General features: G+C 36.6%; 1 protein-coding gene across 2 annotated transcripts in view; it reads left to right on the top strand.

The window, feature by feature from the left end:
• The window catches only part of Gpc6 (glypican 6), a 1,078,957-nt gene that overhangs the window by 519,519 nt on the left and 534,352 nt on the right, over positions 1–25,086 (top strand). For both annotated transcript variants that reach the window (XM_047552639.1, XM_047552638.1), the window contains one exon: positions 20,352–20,743. In XM_047552639.1, the coding sequence (XP_047408595.1) occupies positions 20,352–20,743 (392 nt within the window). The remainder of the gene's footprint in view (positions 1–20,351; positions 20,744–25,086) is intronic.

Genomic DNA, 25,086 nt, shown 5'->3' with positions numbered 1-25,086 from the left:
ATAAACAGTAAAATCACTGTGAAGAGACAAAAGTGGGAGCAGGTGGGTCAGTTAGGGGACATTGGCAGATGAAACACCCATCTTCTCAGGCTATTGACAACAGGATTTATTGGTGGTCAGGATGGAGGCTGTGCATGCAAGGGCATAGGAAGCGACCCTAAACTTATCCATTTAAAAAGGAAAAATGGAGTGTTTTCACCTGTTCTCCCTGCTGCAACTCTGAAAAGGTATCACTCTTCTCACTACTCAGCTAATACTCCTTCCCGCTTCTCCCACTCCTCCTAACTAAATAGATGGGATTCTCTTCTGAGTCAGATGGTTACCTTCTTTTCCCTGAAAAAAAAAAAAAAGGCAGCTCCCAGAATCAGTGACCATATACATTTTCATTTCTAATGTTGTGAATCAAGATTAATTTATAAGCTGCGATTAGTGAGTTATTTTTTTTTAATTAAGAATGCCTTAGCCAAGCGTGGTGGCACATGCCTGTAATTCTAGCAGCTCAGGAGGCTGAGGCAGGAGGATCACGAGTTCAAAATTATCCTCAGCAACTTAGCAAGGTGCTGAGCAACTCAGTGAAGTCCTGTCTCTAATAAAATACAAAAAAAGGCTGGGCATGTGGCCCTGAGTTAAAAAAGAATGCCTTTAAATTCAGTTTTCATAATGATATAAGTATCTTGCTTCACACATTAGAGTTTTAAGAGCCATGGTTTGAAATAAGGATGTCTTCGACCTTTGTCAACTTTAGGGTACAATTAAAGATCCTTTGGCAACAATTAGTCTAATTCTCAAGGCAGATACCCTTCCCCATAAATGTTGTGCCATTAATGCCCTGGCCTGGCCTCCATCAAGGTATCTCTAAATATTTCTGGCTGAATCCAGAACATTTGTGCTTATGTGCCCACACAGTCTCTCCCTGCCCTGCTCTGCTGTCTTTGCTGTGTACAAGGCTCTTGCAAGAAGCAGGTCACAGCTTCCATGGAAAGACTGCTTGGCTGCCTGGATTCTGTAAGGCTGTCCCTTACATTTTCCAAGTGACAAATGGAGTTTCACTGCCTTTGTGGTTACTATGCTGGCTACTATTCTGTATTTGTTTAGTTGGTCAATAGCAGTGTCCTTCTCCCTAATGCAGAACCCCAGAGAAGTTCCAGGTTTCATTAAGTCTCTAGAAAAATAAGAATGACTCAATTTTTCTCTTGCTGCTCTTTACCTCATGGAAGATCTCCTCCATAGTCTAGACTCTGCACAGACACTCAACTGGCCTCTGAATTCCTTGCCTTTCTTTGACACAAGTCCTCAAAGCTCCCCCTTCTTCTCCTTCCCTACATTATCAGCTCAGGCCTGTTACACACCAGTGTTTTCATCAGACACAGCACAACACTCAATCTCTGTTTGGCTCAGCTGCCACTAACAGGACATGTCTATTTTTATCATAAGATAGTGCTGCTATAACAATAGTTTCAGAGCATTTGGGAACATTCAAAGTCAAGGGCCCCTGAATGCTACCTGACATCTATTTCATTGTATTTTCATCTGGCCATCTTTCTACCAGGTTTCTAAATTAAATGTAGCAATCCCATTCTTGGGTTGCAGGTTTTCCTGGATCTCCACACAAATCCAGATGGAATAATAGAGGTGTAAGCATATGATAACTTGAATGTGAAATGGTTTCAGCCCTGGCTTAAAGGTTGTTTTAGTTTGAATATCACTGCTGTTAGATTTTAGGAAGTCCATTAGCAATATGGCCAGCTTCAAAATGCAGTCAATAAGAGATGAGATTTCCTTGTGGGAGAACTAAATTAGTTGATAACTTGTGATTGTGCTACCTTTCAGGGTATGGCCTGTAATTAAACCCCACACATGTAAAAAAGAAAAAAAGAACATTAAACAAATGTGATCGCTCTGACTCAAACTCTTAAAATGAAAGAAATGGAAAATGAGTGCCAAGGTCCAAAGTCAAGAGTGCAATATTAAGTATTTGCAAAACATTTTTCTCTTAGGAAGAAACATTAGTTCCTGCCTAGATCTGTAAAATTCCACAGCAGGATATATGACAGAAGATGGGATTGGCTTTAAGTTTTATTCATCTTATTTGGAGACTTAGGTATATTGTCCTACTTACATTTTTGATGGGAAGAGCATAAGCAGACAATTTGTTTAACCTTGCATCTGTCTTCATGTATCAGAACTAGACTGCATGGTCATATTCCAACCAATTCAGAGCAAGTGCCTCCTTTTTCCATGAGCAGTGAAGATTTATGTATTTGACTTTGAAGTCAACAACTGTGTAGCATTTAATGCCAAATCAAATGCAACATCAAATTACCTTGTACTCATTTTAGTGAATTTTCAGATTTATGGCAGATGGGCACAGATCCAGGGAACTAGGAAAGGACAGTCACCACAGATGACTATATGGAAGGAAAATGAAGTAAATATCTGGGAATTAATCACTTGTAAGGTTAAGGTTCGTTCTTGGAAAGAGTCAGGAATAATTAATTCTGTAGTCAATTTGCCAACACCTGGAGTGTAGCAAAGCAGCAAGTAAAGTGGACTGCTAGAAACCAAGCCATACCACACAAAATTCACGTCACCTTTGACAAAGGGATCCATCCCACAGGCTGGAAGATCCACTGATTGCAGTCACTTTGACCTTTGCACAATTATCAATACTTTTCCACTTGGACTGATCATTGAAAAGTTTGCAAAAGAAAAAGAAAAAAAAAAAAAAGCTTTGGTGTAATAATAATTAGGTAGGTATCAAACTATTGAACTGATCAAGAAAATGTTCTTGGGTAGGCCAGTAAGTAGTGTAAGGACAAGTTTGTGGTTATTTACTGGTAGTTAATACCAAACAACCATGTCAAAGAAAAAAAAAAAAAAAAACTTTAAGTTCCAGGAATACAAATATGAAAATAAAGTTATTCTGTATACTTCTACCAGCTACATGTTCTTTTATATTCCATCTTTGCCCCATACCACGCTACCCATTACAGGACACATCACATCAGGCACATTTGAGCTGACCTTGGCATGTATCAGTAACATCCTCAATTACTCAGGAGATAAAGCCATTTTGTACATTCAATGAAAGAATGCTATATTTAAGCCTCAGTCTCCTGAAAGACCTTGAACAGAAATCTGATAGCTATACATGAGCCCACTTGTGGGGGAGGGCAGTTGATCAACTCACAAGAGAATAAAATACACAATTTTTACAGGAATAATTTCTGTTAAATTATAGTCCACGAATAATTTTCCATTAGATTATCTTTTTAGTACAAAATATTGCACAACTAATACATTCCATCTATTTTTGCCATCAAATACATTTTTGGGGCCATTCTGAATAAAAATGCTTTATAAGACCTCATTGGACTGATATGATGGGTACATTTCCTCTTGCATGGAGAAAGGAGAATATAGCTTGATGGGCCCTTTATCTCAGTAAACAAGAATAATTTTAACCTCATAACATTCACATTATGAAATACATGAAAAAATTTATAATGATTGTTCTAAGAATTTTAAAAGTAAACAGCATCTTTGAAATAATCTAATTAACATCCTATAAATTCACATACTCTCTAAATCAAGAGAATAGAGTTCCACATTTACTTCCACCAAGAATTTGTTTTCAGTGCATTTCAGCTGCATTGTTGAAACAAAAGAAAAAAAAAATCAGCCCTACTAAAGATGTTATCGTAAAGACACAATTGATTATAATTGTTTCATATCAAAAAACTTATATACAGTAAGGCTAACCAATTATGTTTGATTTAGAAATATTTTGTGGAAAATAAGGTCACTATGATCTTAAAACAATTAGTAACCAAAAGTTCTCTTTTAATGAAGTAACATTTAGATTTTGAAGAACCTTTGACAACTTAAATATATATTACACATGTTTAAAATTTTAACTTTATAAAATAACATAGTTTATCAAATGTAAAACTCATTTTAAAAACAGAGAATTTTCATACCACTTTGCAAAAATGTCATAGGCAAAATCAGTAATAAAGGTGATAATGCACGTTTATATCTTCGATATCATGTCCATTGCTATGTAATTATAAAGCTATTTAAAGTTTAACAGTTCTCTGTAATAGTTTTCCAAATGGTATCCCACAAGTGACTAACACCCCTTGGGAGTATTTTTTAACATGAAACTGCTGTTTGTTTTCCTATCCTATTTTTCATTAGGTGCTGTCTGTAGGCTTATGTATGGTGGAAGGTAATTTTCAATAATAAGAGGAGAGTCTTTCCCTAAGGGTTATTCATTGCTCTTGGAGGAACAGCTTTTTGTCCTGATCTTTTCCTTCATATTTATGTAGTACTTATTTTTTAATTTTTTATTAGTTAATTTAAGTTGTATATAATATTGGGATTCGTTTTGACATAATTATACAACAGTGGAATAGAATTTGTTCCAATTCAGTCCCTAATACTTTCTCTCCCTTCCTCTTTTTCCCTGTGCCCTTTTCTCTACTTTACTGATCTTAAATCTATTTATTTATAACTTTCTGTTTAACTTAATGCATTGTGGCTATACATGAAGGTGAAATTCACTCTGGTATGTTCCTATATAGGAAAGTTTGACCAGATTCTGCACTGTTCTCTCTTTTCCTATCCCTTCTCCCTTCCCCTCACTCCCTTTCCTCTACTGTAGTGATCTCTCTTCTGTTTTCCTAGAATGCCCTCTCCCTTCACCTTTTTTTTCTCCTTTTTAAAAAAAAAATTCCTTATTTTCATCTAACTTCTGCAAAGGGGAGAAAACATTTGACCCTTGATTTTCTGGGTCTGGCTTATTTCACGTAGCATGATTATCTCCACACGATCATTTCATTCTTCTTTATGACTGAGTAACTTCACTGTGTGTATATACCACATTTTCTTTTTCCTTTCTTCTGTTGAAGGGCTCCTGAGCTGGTTTCTTAGCTTGGCTGTTGTGAATTGTGCTACTATAAATAATGATATGGCTGCATTTCTATAGTATGCTGATTTTAGATTTTTTTGATTAAATTCCAAGAAGTGAGATAGCTGGACCATATAGTGGTTCCATTCCTAATTTTTTGAGAAATCTTCATATGCAGTACTTGTTTTATTTATTTATTTTTTTATATTAGAGGTTGAACCCATTAAGTGAAGGGTCACTTAACCACCCCACCACATCCCCAGGCCTTCTTTAAAAAAAACTTTTAACCACCCCACCACATTTCCAGGCCTTTTTTAAAAAGTTTTTAAATTTTATTTATTTTATTTTATTTTATTTTTTTTTGTGGTGCTGGAGTTTGAACCCAGGGCCTTGTGCACACAAGGCAAGCACTCTACCAACTGAGCTATATTCCCAACCCACCTTTTTTCAAAAGTTTTGAGACAGGATCTCACTAAGTTGCTTAGGACCTCACTAAGTTGCTGAGGCTGGCTTTGAACTTTTGATCCACCTGCTTCAGCCTCTGGAGTCCCTGGGATTATATGCATGTGCCACCACACCCAGCCTTATATTTGATTTGTATTATTAGCTACTATTCTTTGACATGTGATTTCTAGAGCAATGTTAAGCAGCTAACTACATAGTATTTTGTAAAGCACATACTACCTGTTGATTTTAATTTTCAATATGCATTTGTTTGGAATGAAAATGTCTTAATAATCTTTTGTAATTTGCATGTTAGCAAAGATCCTAATACTGACAACTATACTAAATCATTGATATTTTCAACATGGTCAGCTTTGATTTACCTTTTGAATACTTTGGGTCTAAGTTTAAAAAAATTAGAACTATTGACCAGTAGAATATTTGTTACATGCACTAAAATAATGTTTTTCTCAACTTTTCCTGTTCCTACTTTGGAACTGCAGGGTTTTGAGGCTTTGGGGGCCCACTTAATTTGACATCTTTGGCACATTGAACCAGAACCTGGCTTGGAAAGACACAAAAACTGCTTTGGCAAATGATCTGTCAAGTGACCCATGAACAAAAGCGAGATTGGGTTGCCCTTTGAAATAAACCTATTTGAATTTTATTATCTCCAGAGCACCTTGTGTCTCTAATCTTGTGAAAGGTTAGTATTCTATCCATCAGAGCAAGATTAGAGTGCTAGTTGATGTCTGCTCTTGATGATAACTGAATGCAGCAGTTGGAGCTGGAAGAGGGAGATTCATTACCATCCATCTGCAGTTCAAAAAGGAAGCAGGGAACCAGGCAGGGAGGGAGCCACATTTACAACATAAACTACCTATTCCCAGGTCAGGGTATTTAAAACAAAAGAAAGCGACAACAAAGGACAGCACTTTGGGGAAAGCTTTGCAGAGCTTTTTAAATAAATTCCCCAAAGCAGAACCTTGTTAAGGCTACATTCTGCAGAGATTATCAATTTCCAGTATGTGGAGAACCATGCAGATAGCTTTTGGCTCTTTTTTTAAGTCACAACAGGAAGAAAAAGAAGAAGAAGGAGGAGGATATCACTACATAAAGTATGGCGAATAACCTCAAAGATATACAAAACATCCACAGACTCATTGTGAAATAATAATCCTTGGTGTGAATAAAATATTTTTAAAAAACTAACCAACCGAATGTCTTTTTTGGTGAGTTTTACTTATAATTCAGAAATTGGAATTTAAATAATTTGAGATTTAGTAATATACTGAAAATATGCCACTGAATGAAAAAAGTGTCCCCTCTCTAGGATTTTATTTTATTTTAACATCATGAAAAAGTAAGACTTTCATAAAAGATGTTGGTACCCAATAATTATTTCTTTACAAGATATTCACAGATGATCAATTATTGTTTATTGATTTCTATATTGTTATGGTTTAGATATGTGGTAGCCCCCAAAACTTCATGTGTGAAACAATGCAAGAAAGTTTAGAGGTGAAATGATTGGGTTATGAGAACCTTAACCTAATCAGTGCATTAATCCATTTGAGTGAACTAATTAAGTGGTAATAATAGGTAGGTAGGGTGCACCTGGAGGAGGTGGGTCATTGTGCCTTTGGGGTATATATTTTGTACCTAATGAGCAGGGTTCTCTCTCTGCTTCCTGACTGAAACTACCTGAGCTGCTTTTCTCTGCCACTCCCTTCCCCCATGATGTTCTGCTTCACCTTGGGTCCAGAAAAATGGAGTCTAAGTCAATGGACTGAGACCTCTCAAACCTTGAGCACCAAATAAGATTTTCTCCTCTAAAATTGTTCTTGTCAGGTCTTTTGGTCATAGCAATGTACAACTGACTAAAACCCAAATGATTGATGCTACAAAGGTTAAAATAGCCGTCATACAACATAAGATTAATGATTTTTTTTTTAGTGCTGGGCTTTCAACCCAAGGACTTTGGTGTGTTAGGCAAGTGCTCTACGACTAGGCTACACCCTAGTCCAGGCTTGGATAGTTTTCTTTGAAAAGAAAAATTCTATAAATTACTGGCAGAATAAATATAATCAATTTAAGTGAATTCAGACCAACATTAAACTAATTCATTTGCATTTAGGCATTTAGGTTTTCACAATATTTTATGTGTTATTATGTACCTATATCAGGATATCTCTCTTTTACTTACAGAAAGCATATTACTTATTACCTTTGAATTAAGTTACCTATTCAAGTGGGGCTGATGTCATTTCCTGTTAATGGGATGTAAGGATTAAAGACAGTACATGGGGGCTCTACCACCTTAGTCCTGTCTACAAGCTTGGTCTATAGTAAGTTACAGATGGTTGAAAGGTGCTTGCCTTTCTGTACTTTTTGTCAAATGGTTTATAGAACACACTTAGAATTCTACAGTCAGCTACTTTATCAAATCTCTACCAAAAGCTCTGTGGGGAAAATGAGCATCAACTTTAAATTTGTAGTCATGTAAGACTGATGCTTTTTTTTCTTTACTTTGGGAGGACTCTATAATAATGAACAACAGAATATTATTGACTATTGGTTACATCAGATTGGGAGATCCTCTATCTAGATAAATAGAAATTCTGTTTTGAAAAACATTCATTCAAATAGCCATGCTATAAACTTTCTTATTTTTGGTTAATTACCTAAACTTACTGAACATCATCGTAGCCAGTATGCTGTGCTTCAGGGATTAATTCTTTTTGTCTCTCTTTCTCTCATTCTCTCTCTCTCTCTCTCTTTGTTATTGGTTAAATCCTTTTACTAATCAGCTTAAATCCACTAGATTTAGAATAAAGAGATCCAAGTTCTATTCCATACTAATTTGTTGGTATATTCTGTTTCCAGTAAATTTCTTTCTTTCTTTTTTTTTTTTTAAATTTTCTGCTTCCTCTGGTTTCTTTATAGTGTGTGAATGGGGAATTTATTCTAGACTTCCCATTATAAGTTTATTAAACAAAGTGCTTTTATTCAATATTTTAGGTCCTTTAAATTAAAGTAATATTTGTCATTTTTTCCAACTATGAAAGTAATATATAATCTTTGTAGAAATTTTGAAAAATTAGTGTACAGAGAAGAAAATGTAAATGAACTGTGACCTTTCACCCATTGTAAATTGTTACTGCATGTTTTCTTTTGATTTTTTAATATGCATATTTATAAATCCATTATGAAGTAGTAATTGCACTCAATATATACTTTTGTACCTGTTGTTTCTATCTTAGCATTTTCTTATGGTATGGGTGTCTTACATTACAAGTGAATTTCCCATGAACTGGTAAAGCTCAGGTTTCAGGGGCCTTTACTTCATATGCATTTTCCAATGCCCTATGCATTTAGTTTGTATTGTATTTGTAAAAGAGGGTTCTGGTAACCTGCATCATCCTCAGTCCTCAGAGAATCTGGGTCTGTCCTTGAAGCCACTGAATCGGAAGCCACACTGCTTGGGATTTTAATTCCAGACCATAGAAGTTACTTAAATTTTCATGTGGCTCTATAACAACTGACTTACAGGATTGTTACCAAGATTAAGTTAGCTAATTCACAAGAAGCCCTTGGAACAGTAGCTGAATCAGTTTGTGTTTAGTAACGATAAAGTTTAAATATCCTTTAAAAATAATTATATATCAAATGATATTTTACCATGTTGATTTACCTTTATTGTGAGACTTTTAAATTGTTTCCTTTTTTTAAATTAATATAGCGATGGACTGAATATCTTTGTATACAAGTCTGTGACCTTGCCTCTGTAACTGAACAATTTCCTTTGATTAGTCTTCTTTTCTGTCAAGCACCCTACGTGTCCCTATTTCCTTTTTTAAAAATATACTTTAGCAATAGTTATCAAAGTTGAAACTCCTAAAAATATAGATAGTTGAAAACAACTTGAAAATGAAGGTGGGGCATAGAAGAACCTTGCGTTGCTATTCCATTTACTTTTAGAAACTCTCTTAATTTTCTGCTTATGGTTACTTTTCTTTAGACATCTGTTGAGCAACATAAACATTTTTATATGTTTTTAGTATCATCAGGTTCAGATGGACCAGAAAGGATATAAATGTAAAAATTAGCTATAAAAATTAAGATACAGTATTTTGATAAAATTTTTCATGTCTAATTGCAGTAGCACAAGTCAATATTTCACATGTCTTTGGCTCCTGTCATTTGTATTATGTGCATTCACGTCACCCTGGTGAGGCTGTGGCAGGCATTCTCTTTGTCCTTGGACATGACCTAGCTGGCAGTTGCCAAGCCCTGCTAGTTCCTCTTCCCATGCTGCATGCACCTTCCTCCCCTCAGTTACTGCTCCTCCCGTGCTCTTGATGCCCTCTGATGAGTGCAGCTCTTTAAGTCCAGAAATCTGCTTGGCTACTAGAAGGAAAGAGTGAAGGGAAAGGAGGTAAAGGGAGGAGAGAATCAAGGCTTTCATGACATATAATATGGCTCCTCCCTTCTTCATTCCTCCTTCCTCTGACCTTATAGCCACCATCACACATGGACTAAAATGGGAGTGTCAGAGAGCAAAGGAGAGCAGAAGTGATGCTCAGTCATGGCTCTGTTTTGGGATGACCCGGGGGACTGGATGATACACTGATACTTGGATCCCATTTCCAGAGACAGTGACTTAATGAATGGGTATTGCAGCTTAGGCATCAAGACTTTTTGAAAGTGGTTTTTAAGGGGAAGTTCATAACACAATGAAAATTACATGAAAAAGGGTGAAGGAAGTAAATTACATTTTGTTATTCCTCTTCACTCCCTTAGAACCTACACCATCTCTTATTCCAATAGCCCAGTCCTTACCTCAAGCTTTCAACAACAAACAAGCCTCAATCCCACATTGCCCGCTTCACCATTGGTGGTCTGGTATAGGTGGGGTCTTTCTTCTTCCAACAAGTTTGTTGGTGTAGAAGAAAGGGTAACTGGGAAGGATGTGGGTGTGTGATCATAGTAATATATGTTACTCTCACTCTAATTTGGAAACCTAGTTGTTTCTTTCATTTGAAGAAAAAGAAAGTAGGAAATGATTTCAAGTTGCTCTCAATATGGTTCCAGGCTTTCAGTGCATCACATGTTAAACAGGCATCCAGTCTTGTGGTTAATATCATCTCAGAGAAAAATGGAAGCAGACTTGTGGGCAAGGCCTGAAGGGTGTTGCTGAAAGTCAAAGCTAAGCCTGTGCAACGATGCAAGTGAACTGAGGATGCAACTCAATTTTTAATTTCCATGCAGGGCTTAGGGTGAGAGAAGTGAAGCCTACCGCCTCGGAAGAATTGTTTGCTTTTGGCAGAAACCAAACTTAATTCATAATTCTGGGAACGAATAGTTTATCTATACCACCTTGAGAACATAAATGGCCTAATCAGTCTTTTTTACTTTAAATATATCTTTGAGAGAAATAGCCTACTAAGAAATAACACATTTATCAATCTACTATGTAAAGGATCACTAAGTAAAGAAAAAGTTTAACCTTGTGAAATCTAAATTCAAGTCACCCATTTCTAAAAACTGCTTTACTTCAAACCTCCCTTTATCAATTACATGGTACAACTTTCTAAGAAACTTTCCTATTTGCCGCTGAATCACATGCCAGATTCTGAAAACTCTCCTGGCATTTACTCTCTTCTGCTGACTTGACTTTAATGGTAATAAATTGAAGGACTTTGGTACAAGATATTGATTATTTTTAATGAACATTCATGGTTGTAAACTGATGACTTGTCATTAAAAAACTCTTCATGGAAAAGTCCGTTGGATCAGATGAGATAAATTAGAAAAATACTAAATAGTGATGTCCAATTGACCTGAATAATTCATTAAACAGGTATTACTATATTATTATTAATGTATTCATTAATGCCTTTAATAATGCATTAAATGTATTATTTTATTATTACTAGTAAAAAGACATTAATATACCCTTGACATTCTGATTTATTGATTAGTAAGGTAATACAAAAACCTTTGGATTTTAATGAAGAGTTTGTGAATTATGTACTATAGTATTTTAACAGCTGATGTATTTATAATGTTCTGAAACTAATTTTTCTTGATTTGTAGTGAATAGTGTATTTTGTTGTATGGCATTTGGTAGGTTTTGTAATATCTTAAAAGGTAGTTCAACTTCCATATTTATTAATATCATGAAGGAAAACCTATGAAAAGGAAATTGTAATAAAAATAGATTTTCTTCTTGTAGTTTCAGAGTGGGGCTTTTTCTTTTCTTCTTCTTCTCTTTCTATACCGTTTTTTTGTTTTGTTTTGTTTTTTGTACTAGGGTCCCACTAAGTTGCTTAAAGCTTCGCTAAGTTGTTGAGGCTGGCTTTGAACTCATGATCCTCTTGCCTCAGCCTCCTGAGCCACAGGGATTACACATGTGCTCCACTGTGCTCAGCTCTATGCTGTCTTTTTAATGCCATTATTACTGTAGGATTTTCTTCTTAGGAAGTTTTCCAGGGATTCATCAGATTATAGCCTTAGAAAAATTTAGGGGTGTCTCACTGTAAAAATCACTGAAATCACCTGTGTTCTCTAACTCAGGTGGCGATTTAAGAATTTCCTTTTGGGTTTCAGTGACCTTTAGGGAAAGGATATATAGAGATGAAAGGACTGTAGGCTGTCAGAGCACATTTTAACATACAAGGTAAAAATAACAGCAGAAAAGCAACTCTTATTCTACTACTTATGTGAGAGTTAACAGACTAGTAATTAAATTGTCTTTTTGACTTCAAGAAATTAAAAGTGCAAGACGTTTTGTTGAATTAATTAGTCTCCAAATGTCTCACTAAGGATTTTGACTTCTTATGCCAGGGATCAGCAAAGTTTTTCTGCAAAAGGCTGAATATTCAATATTTTTGGCATTTTGAGTTGGTAGTGATGGTGCTTGCCTGTGACATCAGCTACGAAGGAGACTGAGGCAGAAGGATCCCAAGTTTGGGGACAGTCTGGGCAACTCAGTGACACCCTATCTCAAAATAAAATGATAAAAAGGGCTTGTGATGTGGGCACTGGGATCATTCCCCTGTACCCAGGATCACAAATAAAATATATGTATACTATGTGTGTGCTTCTGTTTGTTTTAAAAAAGAACATTTAAAACAAACAAACATTTAAAAATGTTTTTCTAAGTCTCCAGACTTAGAATAATAGGTTAATAGGTCATTGGCTGGAGACCAACGCCTGCTTTAAACTGTCACAGTATTGCCTAATGGATGGCTGCCCAGTTACTAGTTTTTAACTCATTAAATAATGTCACAAGGATGAGGTGTTGGTGGGGGCGGGGAATTGGTGTGAAATGCTGGATTAAGAAAGGAAAACAGATTCTCTACTAGCAAGATTTTTGGTAGGTAGAGGCCCAATCCTGGGCATGGAATCTGGGGGTGTGTGATGTGTAAGTTCCGGCACACGCCCTCCTCCTGATGGGGACAAGTCTCCTAGGAGAACAGTGACCCAGGGTATTGATAAGTACCTCTAGTCCAACGTAATTATCATATGTTGTAACCACAATAATCAACTCTAAACAATATTCTTTATTAGAACTTCATTTTGGAAATGGAAGCACATATACTTTCTGTGCTCTTCTTGGACAAACACGGGTCACTGTAGATGAACTACGCCCTCAGCATTCTTGCTCTTTGTCCATGGTATAAGCACATCAATCATAAAATGACATTGGTCAGATATGCTTAGCATCCTTTTGTGAGTAGTGACTGTGCTATGTGCTAGCTATAATCCCAGGTTCTTCTGAGTTTCTTCTACACATCTCACCTCTGTGAGGAAACCTTACACACGCTCGAGATTTGAGCATACTCTCCAATCTCAGTCATCTGCATCAACTAATTAGTATTAGTGGAAAAAATAATCACATATGAAAATTATTTTTATAAATAATTTATATGTGACTTTAGAATGCATTTTGCAATTTATATTTAAATATGGTTTTATCTGCTATCTTAGAAGTCTATAATACTTCCCATTAATTATTCAAATCACAGTATGAAAATTTGACTTAGGATAAACTGCAAAGCCACTCTGCTTTCTTATTCTTTCTTAGAACTCGGTCCAGCTTTGGAGCTATCCATTGCATGCTGCTTCTGTGGTCTAGGGCAACTCAGCTAAAGGGTGAAGCCTCAATTACCTCATCTGCTAACTAGATATAATTCACATAAAATATATGGGAAGTCCATAACATGGTATCTGATTCCTATTAGAAATCAGGCAACTTCTCACGTTCCATCTCTGATTATGCTTGGAATTGCCTTCATTTGTAGTTTCAAGTTAATATGTACACTTTTCTCCTAAAATATAGCACAGACAAACAGAAATAACAGGTATATTCTGTTGCTGTATTGGTTGCATTTGAAACCAGTTTGTCTAGGTGGGAGGAGGGACCACGCTTACTTACGGGACAGAAATGTGTTTAATAATCCCTCAAACATGGAAGATGTGTATTACTCAATTTGAGATCATATAGGTTTCTATTAACTCCCAGGAAGTCCTGACTGAGTAAATCATAATTCTCATTATAACTTAATAAACTTAATTTATGAAAGCACACACGGACAGAGCAAGAGGAAATGTGAATTAAGAGATAAGAAATTACAAATCTTAAATGAATTTTTGCTTCTAGCAGCACTGTCTCTCAATGATTATAGATTCTGATACCTTGCTTTTTTATATAAATTCTTATTTTAGAAGTAATTTACATAATATCAATCCCATAATTTAAAAAATGTATTCTAGAAATCTTCTTACACAAAAATGCAAGTAATGTTTAAGAAAAAAATAGGCAGTATCAAAGGATAGCTATTGAAAATAGTTTTTTATATCTTTCTCTTATATACTTATTTTTTGAAAACCTACATTATGAAGACTTAATAGATGGTATAGTCTTATTTATCAAAAGCCAATAAAACAAAGCTCTAAAATGTTATTCAATACAATGCAATACAATATATTAATAATAAATTAACTGCTGAGTGGAAGAAAGCCATATGTGAGAGAGTCCAGAGTGGTTTGCACTTGATGGACATTTCTCACGTGAAGGCAAAGCATGGCTTAGTCACTCAGGGTTTGGAGAGTATGTCTAGTCTGATGGAGCAGTACTGATAACCAACAAATGTTTGAACAGAGACCACAATATGTTGTTTAAATAGATGCATGTGAACTTGGAACGTGGAAGATATGAATGATTACTTGTCTCTAAATGCTCAAGAAATTAGAGGATGAGACCAGGTGCCATGGCACAAGCCTGTAATCCCAGAGGCTCAGGAGACTGACACAGAAGAATCACAAGTTCAAATTCAGCCTCCAACTGAGTGAGGCTCTAATCTACTTAACAAGACCCTGTCTCTAAATAAAACATAAAAAAGGGTTGGGGATGTGACTCAGGAGTTAAGTGCCCCTGAGTTCAATCCCTGGTACCAATAATAATAATAAGAAGAAGAAGAAGAAGAAGAAGAAGAAAAGAAAGAAAGCGAGAAAGAGAGAGAAAGAAAGAAAGAATTTGGAGGATGACAGGAGTGTGAATCAGGGATTTCCTCTTCTAAGATGTGGTTTGTAGCATCGCTCTCTGAAATGGGCCCATAAAGCCCTCAGCGCCCAGGAGTTCAGACCAGGGGGAGTCAGGTGGTAGCTCACTGAACACTCATGTTCATCCATCAGTCTATTCTCATTTTCTCAATACCCATCGCTTCTCAAGACCCTACGATGGGACAGAGCTACACTGACCTCTAAGAACCTTAGTGTGAATGCAACCTATATTTCAATTCCTTCCCTTTAAAGCACAGCTCCTCAAATTTTTATCATAAATAAGTCATGGAGTTGACCGAGTGGAGAAATGTGCTGGCCTTTTCTCAAAATGTTTTTATTTTCTCTTTGCAGTCTTCTGGAATTTATCTGTACAAAGGAGGCCCTTAGTTGGTGGGAATCTGATGGGGAAAGAGAATGATCTAGTCTCCCAGGGATCAATTGACAGTGTCTGGAGACATTTCGACATGCAGGGAAGGATGTGCTACTGGCATTTAGTAGTTAGAGAACAGGCAGGCAACTTATCCTACAATGCACAGACAACCTACCCATCTTACCCCTACTCAGCAAAGAATTCGGTCTTCTCACCGTGTGACCGTGCCACCTGAACTAGGTGGTGCCATCTACCACTAAGTACCATATAAACTCAAATGCTCCAAGGATACGTCATGTCACACGGGCACCCTGGGCAGCATTGGTCCATCTCCCCTGACTTTCAGGACCTCTGGGGAGTGAGAGGAGGTGTGTCATTTAGGGATCATCTTTTCTCATCCTCAAAGTTGAACACAGATGAAAATAAATGGCACTATGGATTTCTTCCATTCATGTTCCTCACTCAGCATTTTATGTGAGCCAGGAGATTTTTGAAAGAAGAAATGGTCTGAAATCAGGTAGATGTGTGTGAAATGAAGAAGGGCACTCTTAATTAATGAAACTTGAAGAACATGTGAAGTGAGAGGGCTGGTAACTTCACTGTGTGTCTGTGAATCACAACCTGCATAGGATGTCAACTTTTGGACCCATTAACCCTCCATGACAGACGGGATCCTAGAGATTCCTTAGCCAGTGCTTGGCTGTACTGACAGAATGATTTAGCATGCTTTTTTCGGGGGAAGGATAGAAAGAAATTAAGAGAAAACTTCACAACCATACACACCTGAGTATGTGTGTGTGTGTGTGTGTGTGTGTGTGTAGGTTTAAGAAAGTGAATTTAGCACACCTCTTCCTGAGGTAGGACAATATCTGAAATCATGTGTGGCTGTAATCTCCACTGACCAGTGACAAAACTCGTCACTTATCGGGCTATACCTACATGGATTTGTACCACCCTCCTGGAAGGCTCATTTTAGACAAGCTTTCAGTGAGAAGTATTTTGGATGTCAGAATAGAACAGGAAAATGACGGCATATTGTGCATAATCCCAACCCACGCCCAATCTACCACCGTGCTGATCCACAGTAGAGTTAAGGAGACCAACTTTCTGGTTTGAACAGAGGAGGAGATATTTTGATATTACTGTGTTCAATAGCCTCTGAATTCCTAGCCTGCTTTCCCCCTCTTCCTTTTGCTTCTTTTGGTCCTGTGTGCCACCTTACATTCCAGTCCATTCATTTGAAGGCTTCATTTGAAGCCTTCTGCAGATATCCTCAGGGCACCTCTCAGCTCCTAGGAGTTGATTTTTGCCCCAGAAGAGGCCTCTCCAAGCAATCCACAGCACTGTGCAGGTTTTATTTTTGCTAGAGGAGCAATGGTGGGTTTTAGATTGCCCCGCAGCAAACAGATGTTTGCATCTGAGATCTCCCCTCTGGATGAATGAAACCCTCCCAGAGGCTAATGCTGGCTGGAAAAGTTCTTTTTGTGCACCTATGAAGCAAAACTGAGCCCTAAGCAACTACCTTTGATGTATATTTTGTGATTGAGGGGAAAAAAAAAGAAACCTCAAATAGCCTTTCTGTCAGCCAGACTGTTTCTTCCAGATGAGAATTTCTGTTGATTGAAGGCTTTCTCCAATGTGAGCTTTGCCCTTTCTGATTAAACAAAGGGTTACAATGAGGTTGCTTTTTCTTGTATTGCTCTTGAATTTTATTCTCTCTGATGTGTTTGGACATAATACTTCATCAGCAAAATGGATCAGATAACTGTCTTCCAAGTCTCTATCTTGTTTGGTTTGCGAGAAACAATTTTCATCCAAGCATAAAGTACTTTGTTCAGAGTCAACCTTCAAAGGGTGGACGTCCACAGGCCTGCTGTAAATGAAACGGGCAAACTTATTTTGGCAGGATATTAGTTTTGCCTCAGTACCTTGAATCCCCATTTGTCAGAAGATCTAAGATCAATGTACCCTAAGGTAGCAACATTTTTTGTAATTGGCTGATATATTAGTGTCTTTCAATACCAAATATTAACTTTGACTATGAGATCAGTAAACCATATAATGATTTTGAACAAGGAGTAATTTGACTTTTGAGGACCAGTGAAGCTCATAGCAAACTTTTGAGGCAATGACACACCTTTAGACAACTTTAAACTTTGAATCTCCTGAAATGTTTCTTGAAATAGGATATGGATACAAATTTAGACTTTTAAAAAACCACACACCAGATTCAAAAAAATGAACAGTTTGATTTTAATGATTTGTCTTAAGAGTAGGCAGAAGCCCAATATTTCTGAGATTCTGTCAGGAAAGAAAAAAGCTTCAGGGGCGTTAACCTTGATAATAGAAAAATAAAATTTCCATTCATAAAGACAATCATTTTTACCTCAAGTCTTTGGAGAGCCGTGATGACCAGAAAAGCTCCCCACTCCAACACCCTCTCTCTGTTTTTTTATTTTTTATTTTTACCACTTTGCAAATCTAGACCACACTATTGATTACTGACTATTCATTGCTGAAGGCACTACACTGTGTTCAATAAATTAAGCTTTAATTCCTGAGTCCAACAAAATAATTGACCTCAAAAGAAGATAAATGAATAGGCTATCTAGAGCTCATGATTAGAATCCACTTTCCAGTCTCATTATATTAGTATTTTTCAATTCAGTGATTCTTCCATTCTTTTGTATGTTCTTTTACAGTCTGCAGTAACTTTCACCTTGCTCCTGTATCAGCAAACCCAGGCTATTTTCTTTCTTGGTTTCAAGATTGAAATATTTTAGTTATACCATTTTTAATACTGTGGTATCAATATTAATAATTTAATATAATTTCCATATTAGTACAAACTAGATAACTAGCTTTACTGAAAAAATGTTTATTACACCTTTGATTTCAAAAAGTTATAAATAGCATTGACATACAACATACACAATCATTTGTTTCAACACTTATTTTCTTTTATTGACTCCTTGATGATTAGAGTGTATGTTTTCTTTTTTAAAAATTATTTTGATTTTACAAGTGTATGCAGTACAATGTGATAATTTGACATGTGTTTAGTGTATAATAATCAAATCAGGGTAGTTAGCATTTCCATCTCCTTAGATATTTTTTCTTAACTTTTGACTAACATGTAATAATTATACATATTTGTGAGGTACACAAATTTGAAATTTCAGTACGTACCTACAATATGTACTAATCAAGTCAGGATTATTATCACTTTCATCTTATTATCAAGTAGAGCAGTTTAATAATATATAATCTAATTTTATATTTGGGAAAAATAAAATTAACAAGTAATTGTTGGCTTGGACAAAATTATACAGGGTACCTAAGTCATAATGCTTAGGTAATCCCTAAGTTTTTGCAGCCTCTATAACAAAAGAAAAAAATCTTTTATAAGTAAACAAGTGAGCAGAGTTCTTTTTAAGCTTTGTTGCTCATTTGAAAATAAATATAAGGTAGTTATCATTAGTATATACACTACACAATTATCAAGACAATTATTTGACTCTGCATTAATCACATCTAAAACAATTAAACATGTGTTTCTTTAGCCAGCATCTGAGAAAGCACAGAGTAGTTCCTGTGGACACAGAAGGACTCATCACTTTTTCCCGTCTTTCTTCAGAAAGAACCCCCCAGGGTTCCAGAAAGAACAGTCTTTTTATAAAGTTTTCCTTGAAGTCCTTTAAATGTCCAGGACTTGATTTGTCCCTGAATTTCCAAGGGAGAACAGAATAGCTTTGAAGAGGTGAAGCAGAATCACTCTGATGTTGGGAACTTGGATTAATAAACTCAGATGTATAATCATTGCTTTCCTTTTTCTCCACCCCAGATTATGTTATCTAAATGGGATAAGGTTAGACTTTACCCATAATCAGTCATGCATTGAGAAGTGTTCAGTGACTTCTGGGCTAGTGTGTATCCCATACATACATGGCTAGTGTGCATCCCATATTCACATACCCTACATATATGAAGTACCTCTTCACGTAGCCAGACAGGAGTTAAAGCCATTAGCTACTGCCTTAGATCTGTATCCTATCAATGATCTCAGCGACGCGCAAGAAATCTTGCAGAATGAAAGATTTCATTTGTTGTACACACTTTTCATTTAGATCCTCTTAGTAAGAAAGCCCAACTACCAATATTTTGTTCAAGTAAGTTCTATAAGATGATAGTTTGCATTTATAATGATTATCCAAGATATTTCATAACTTTATGATTCATTATGGCCACCTTAATTATGTTCATTATAGCTTTAGTATTAAGTGAATTTAATTGCACCATGAATCTCTGAACACTTTTAATTGATTGCTATATATAGGAACTAGAAGGAGTCCAAAATATTACATTAATTTGAGCATCCCATTTAAGCACTGTTCCAAATAAATGTGATTTAATTGAATTTAGCATTACAACAAATTTATAAACAGGCTGGAGCAAATGTGTTTTCGGTGTGCATTTGTTATTGTGTTAATGGTGATACTTTGCATGTTACATTTGCAACCTATTTTGAGTTTATATCAAACCATAAGATTTTCAAAATTTAACAATTCATGAAAAGAATTGAGCTATTTCATAGGAGTGTTAGGAGGGAAGAAATTACAGTCTTCTGATTCCTTTGCCTCATCTAAGATCACATATGTAGATCAATTCTTATTTAAAATATTGTTTTTCACCTGGTGCAGTGATGCTAGCCTATACTTTCAGCTACTCAGGAGGCTGAGGCAAGAGGATTACAAATTGGAGACCAACCTGTACAACTTAGGGAGACACTGTCTCAAAATAAAATAAAAAGGGCTGGAGGTGTAACTCTGTAGTAGGGTGCTTGCCTAGCATGTATGAGACCCTGGGTTCAATTCCCAGTACTACATAAAGAAAAAAATACCTGTTTATATGTTGTTTTGATCAGTCCATTAATACTTTAATCACGGGATACATGTTTCTATGAAACTGCCCATTCAGAGTGGTTGTGTTTAAGGTAAGTAGATGTCTTGGACTTTCTAGGGCCTATTTGTGATTGTTTTCTTGTTTTACCTGCAGAATTTTTCAGAGAGCTTCTAGAAAACGCAGAGAAGTCCCTCAATGACATGTTTGTCCGGACCTACGGGATGCTCTACATGCAGAACTCGGAGGTGTTCCAGGACCTCTTCACAGAGCTGAAGCGGTACTACACCGGGGGCAACGTGAACCTCGAGGAGATGCTTAATGACTTCTGGGCTCGGCTCCTAGAACGAATGTTCCAGCTGATAAACCCTCAGTATCACTTCAGCGAGGACTACCTGGAGTGCGTGAGCAAATACACCGACCAGCTGAAGCCATTTGGAGACGTGCCGCGGAAGCTCAAGATCCAGGTCACCCGCGCCTTCATCGCTGCGCGCACCTTCGTCCAGGGGCTGACCGTGGGCAGAGAGGTTGCCAACCGAGTCTCCAAGGTAGTTGAAAATGTGCCGACTTTCTAATTGGTCTTCCTTTTTTTTTTTTTTTTTTTTTTTTTTTTTTTAAACAAAGTTTTACTACTACTACTACTACTACTACTACTACTAAGATAAAAATTCCTACTTTGTCTTTGTTCTTAGAGAAATCAGCTGAATATCCAAGCTTAATCTGTTTATTTTATTTCGTTTTGGTTTGGTTTGGTTTTTCTTGCTTGGTGTGACACAAGTCAGGATTTTCAAACAGTTCTCTGGTTTGGGAAATAATGTCAATGTTTATCTGTAATATACCAGAGAAGTTTCTATCAGTCATGGAGTGAAAACAAGCTTGTTGCAACCATGATCACTGGACATATCTGATCAGTTGTTTAAGGATGATAGATACTCGCAGAAGGGTCCACTAAGGGACTGGAGTCCTCTAGAAAGTCAGGGGTCAATCATCCTCAGGCCTACAAGTAGAGACCAGTTGATCCAAACAGGAGCACCTGGCATTTATTCTTTATCATATGTCAAAGTGACGAAATTCCTCAGTAGTGACAGAAGAGCCCTTTCCTAACCTGGAGGACTAATGGATGCGAAGTATAGATTCTGGCAGATAATTCCTTTCATTCTCCATTATCTTGTAATTTCATGCCATGGTTTGTGTGGGACTTATAAGGGAGATAAATCACTGATCCAACTTTGGGCCTTTCCTGGAGGGTAGGGTCTCTAAACCTTTAGTGCAAGGGATCACGCTGCACTGCCATCCTGAAGCAGTGAATTTCCTCTTTAGAGGATATCTTTCTTTAAGTTCTTCCTTGACATTTAACTGCTCTTATGAGATGTGCTTGCCCATTTATGAGGTCAGCCCTACAAAGAAACTAAAAGATGATCACTATAAAAAGTAAAGAAAAAACAATACACCCAAGGAATTGGGTACCACATCGCCTGGAGAAGGTCATATCTGTACAGAGACTATTACCAAACAGTACTTTTTTATTTCAGGAATGTGCCAAAGAGCCACAGTGTTTTTCACAGCTCTTGGTACTACAGCGCTTTATTTCTTCTTCTTTTCCACATTGATCTCAACATTTACATCTTGGCATAAGGATGGTGTTTACTCTTGAAAATGTTTCTCCATAGCACAATTTGTCAAATTCATAACATTCCATTTTTTACATTATCGTTTCCTAAAAAGTTTAAACACATGGAACAGTTATTTGCATAAGGCTCTTAAAGGGATAATTACCAGGGATTTGATGATACCAATGGCCTGAAACTCTGATATTTGATACAATGAATTTTATTGTATACCAACAATGTTTGACATGTTGAAGGAACTACCCAAATATGGATTAAAAAGGAATTAGCCAGCAAGAGGAAATATGAACTCCCAAGGATGAGCTGTGAAATATAAATTAGTATAAGAAATACACATTCCATGTTTTTGAGCAGATAGATATTGTTGTAAAAGTGAGTTTTATTTAAAAAGTTGAACTAAAAATAAGCTTAGTCGCAGAGACTTCAGATAGAAGCATTCGCTTTGGAAGAATGAAATTTGCAGCCTGTGTGAAAACCAGGAGGTGAGAGACCCAAGGTGTGGCCCACACATACACCATTGCTCACCCACCATTGCCTGACGTGAGTAACATTTAGATGCATGTGTCATGATCTGGGTGTTCCAGTGAGAGAAGGGGATACGCATTTGCTAACTATGTGTCTAAGGCCACAGCGGAGGGGTTGCTACTGACTCTGCTGCTTCTCAGAAAAGGGCTCCATAACAGCTGCCCAAAGAGGGCCTTCCCTTACTCATTCCCAGAATGTCCTATTCGAGTTAGAAGGTCTACCAAAATCAAGCATGTTCCTCTTCATGGTGAAGGCCAACATCATGGACCAACCATCAGTAGAGTATGATCTTTTATTTTTCCCCAGAAGTGAGAAGGTTATGCTCTGTGACACTATAGACTCTGTTCCCCTGATTCTTTCATTTGCAGGGGTGTTTGTGGGTCATGTAACCATGAAAAGTTAATCTTTCTATGCAGATCTTGGTTTAGCTGATCTGCATTTCATTAGCTCTAATCAACTAAAACCATAAATCTCATGATGACATCCGGGCACTGCCTGGAGATAGGTAGGTAGGTAGGTAGGTAGATCAATAGATGTAGCATCAGATTAAATGAAGCTGAAGCTTTTCTAAAGTAATTTATGATTTCAAGGATTTTAGTGTTCTTCTTATGAATTTTTTGACCAAATGATTACCAGATGGTCTGTAGCTGAGAAAACTAGAACTGGATCTACTAGCGCTATGATGATTTCAGCGTCCAAAATACTTTTGTGAAAAGGATAAAATATTACAAGTATTAACCCTACATCAAGAGAAGAAAGAATTTTGTTTGAGGTTGAAGTCCATCACAAAACCAAAGCCACTGTGTGCTCTATTAATTAAATAATTTAGGGATGGTGAAATGATGGAAGAATAGTTAGAGGTTTAAGGCAAACATCCCAGTTTGAGATCAACAAATGAACTCCCACACCATGTTCCAAGGATTTTGTTCCCTTCAATTTCTCTCTTCATTTACAGTGACTACTTAAGTCTTTGAAGTCATCATTAATAGCTTCTAATTAATTGTTTTGACTGGGAATTTTACCTCCTTGGCAAAACACAGTAGTTAGACACAAATGTTTTGACATAATGTTATAGGAAATTTCCTTATATGAGAAATGGAAGACTAATTTGTAAGCATCAACAGAATTAGTTTCAAAACTTACACTTGCCATTTTATGGGTACAAACTGGGTCTTTCTCTTGCCTTTGAAAGGAGTGAATTCACTGTGAAGTAATTGTAGTTCAAGCTCTGACTCAGGAGCATGATATGATTCTGAAGTGAATATCTGTGGTGAACAGGACAGGATTCATTTTCTATGTGATTATCACTTTTGTGTGTGTTAGTTTGGTTTTTGTCATTGTGACCAAAACACCTGATAAGAACAACTTAGAGGAGGAGTTTATTTTTGGGTCACAATTTCAGAGCTTCAGTTCATGGCTGACTCCATAGCTCTGGGCCTGAGGTGAGACAAAACGTCATGGCAAAAGGACATGGTGGATGAAAACTGCTCAACTGCTTATTTTCCATGATAACAGGAAAGCAAAGGGGGAGAGGGAAGGAGAGAAGGGGTGGCGGGGGGGGGGGGAGAGAATGGGATGCCAGGAATGAAATATAGACCCTAAGGGAAGACTCTGGTGACCTACTGACTTCAGCCATGCCCATTTGCCTACAGTTAACCAACCAGTTAATTATTCCAGATTATTAATCCATACAGTGTTTTAATTCTCCAAGATTAGTACAGCTCTTCTAGTTCAAACTTTTCACCTCTAAGCATTCCTGCATTATCTAACATAAGTTTATTGGGGGACACCTCATATCTAAACCATAACATTGAGTACGCCAAGTGTGGGCAAGATAGAGAATGTCAGAAATATCCATATTTTTCCAGAGGATGTATAAATTTATATGCTTACTTCAGATAATGCATTAGAAAAATTATACTGTTGAAGAAATACATATCCTAAAATTGTGGTTCTTCTTCCTGAAGAACCTGGAACACATGTGTACCAGGACACAAGTAGAAAAATCTTCATCATAGCATTGTGTACCAGAGCATAAAAAGTAGAAATAACACTAATGTCCCATGTGTATAAATGTCGATCTTTTCACACCATGAAATCCTATGGAGCATACAAAGTAAGTGAACTACGGACATACTCACCAAAGAATTGCAGAATCCTTACTATAGAGTACATACCTCAAATCACCAAATCCTAAATACTTTACAAAAAGTTCAACTTGCAAAAATAAGCAACACGATATTTAGGAATAAAAACATGTAGTAAAACTGATAGAAATTCAAAGAATGATAAACACAATCATCAGGTGGTAGTCTCCTCTTGGGATGAAGTTTGGAGGTGTGACATGGGAGTTTCCACAGTTATTCATAGCATAATATTTCTCAATCCATTTGTGGGATATGTGTGGAATGAAAGGGCTGAATGCATACTTGTGAGTGTAAGATTTTTTTTTTTACTTTAATTTTTGGTGGTACTGTGGATTGAACCCAGGGCCTCATGCATGCTGAGCAATCACAGTATTACTGTACTACACCCCCAGTTCTTTAATTTTATTTTTGAGGTGGTGTCTTGCTGAGTTGCCTAGGTTGACCTGTACTTGTGATCCTCCTGCTGGGAATACAGGCGAAACACCACCATGCACAGCTTGTAAGATTTTTTTTTTTTTTAATTAAAGATTTTTTAAAATTTATTTTTATTGTACACAAATGGGATACATACTGTTTCTCTGTTTGTACATG

This window comes from Sciurus carolinensis, chromosome 5 (genome assembly GCF_902686445.1).
Source record: "Sciurus carolinensis chromosome 5, mSciCar1.2, whole genome shotgun sequence".
Classification (NCBI taxonomy): domain Eukaryota; kingdom Metazoa; phylum Chordata; class Mammalia; order Rodentia; family Sciuridae; genus Sciurus; species Sciurus carolinensis.
Note: the sequence above shows the minus strand (reverse complement) of the source record. Positions and strands in the feature narration are given on the sequence as shown.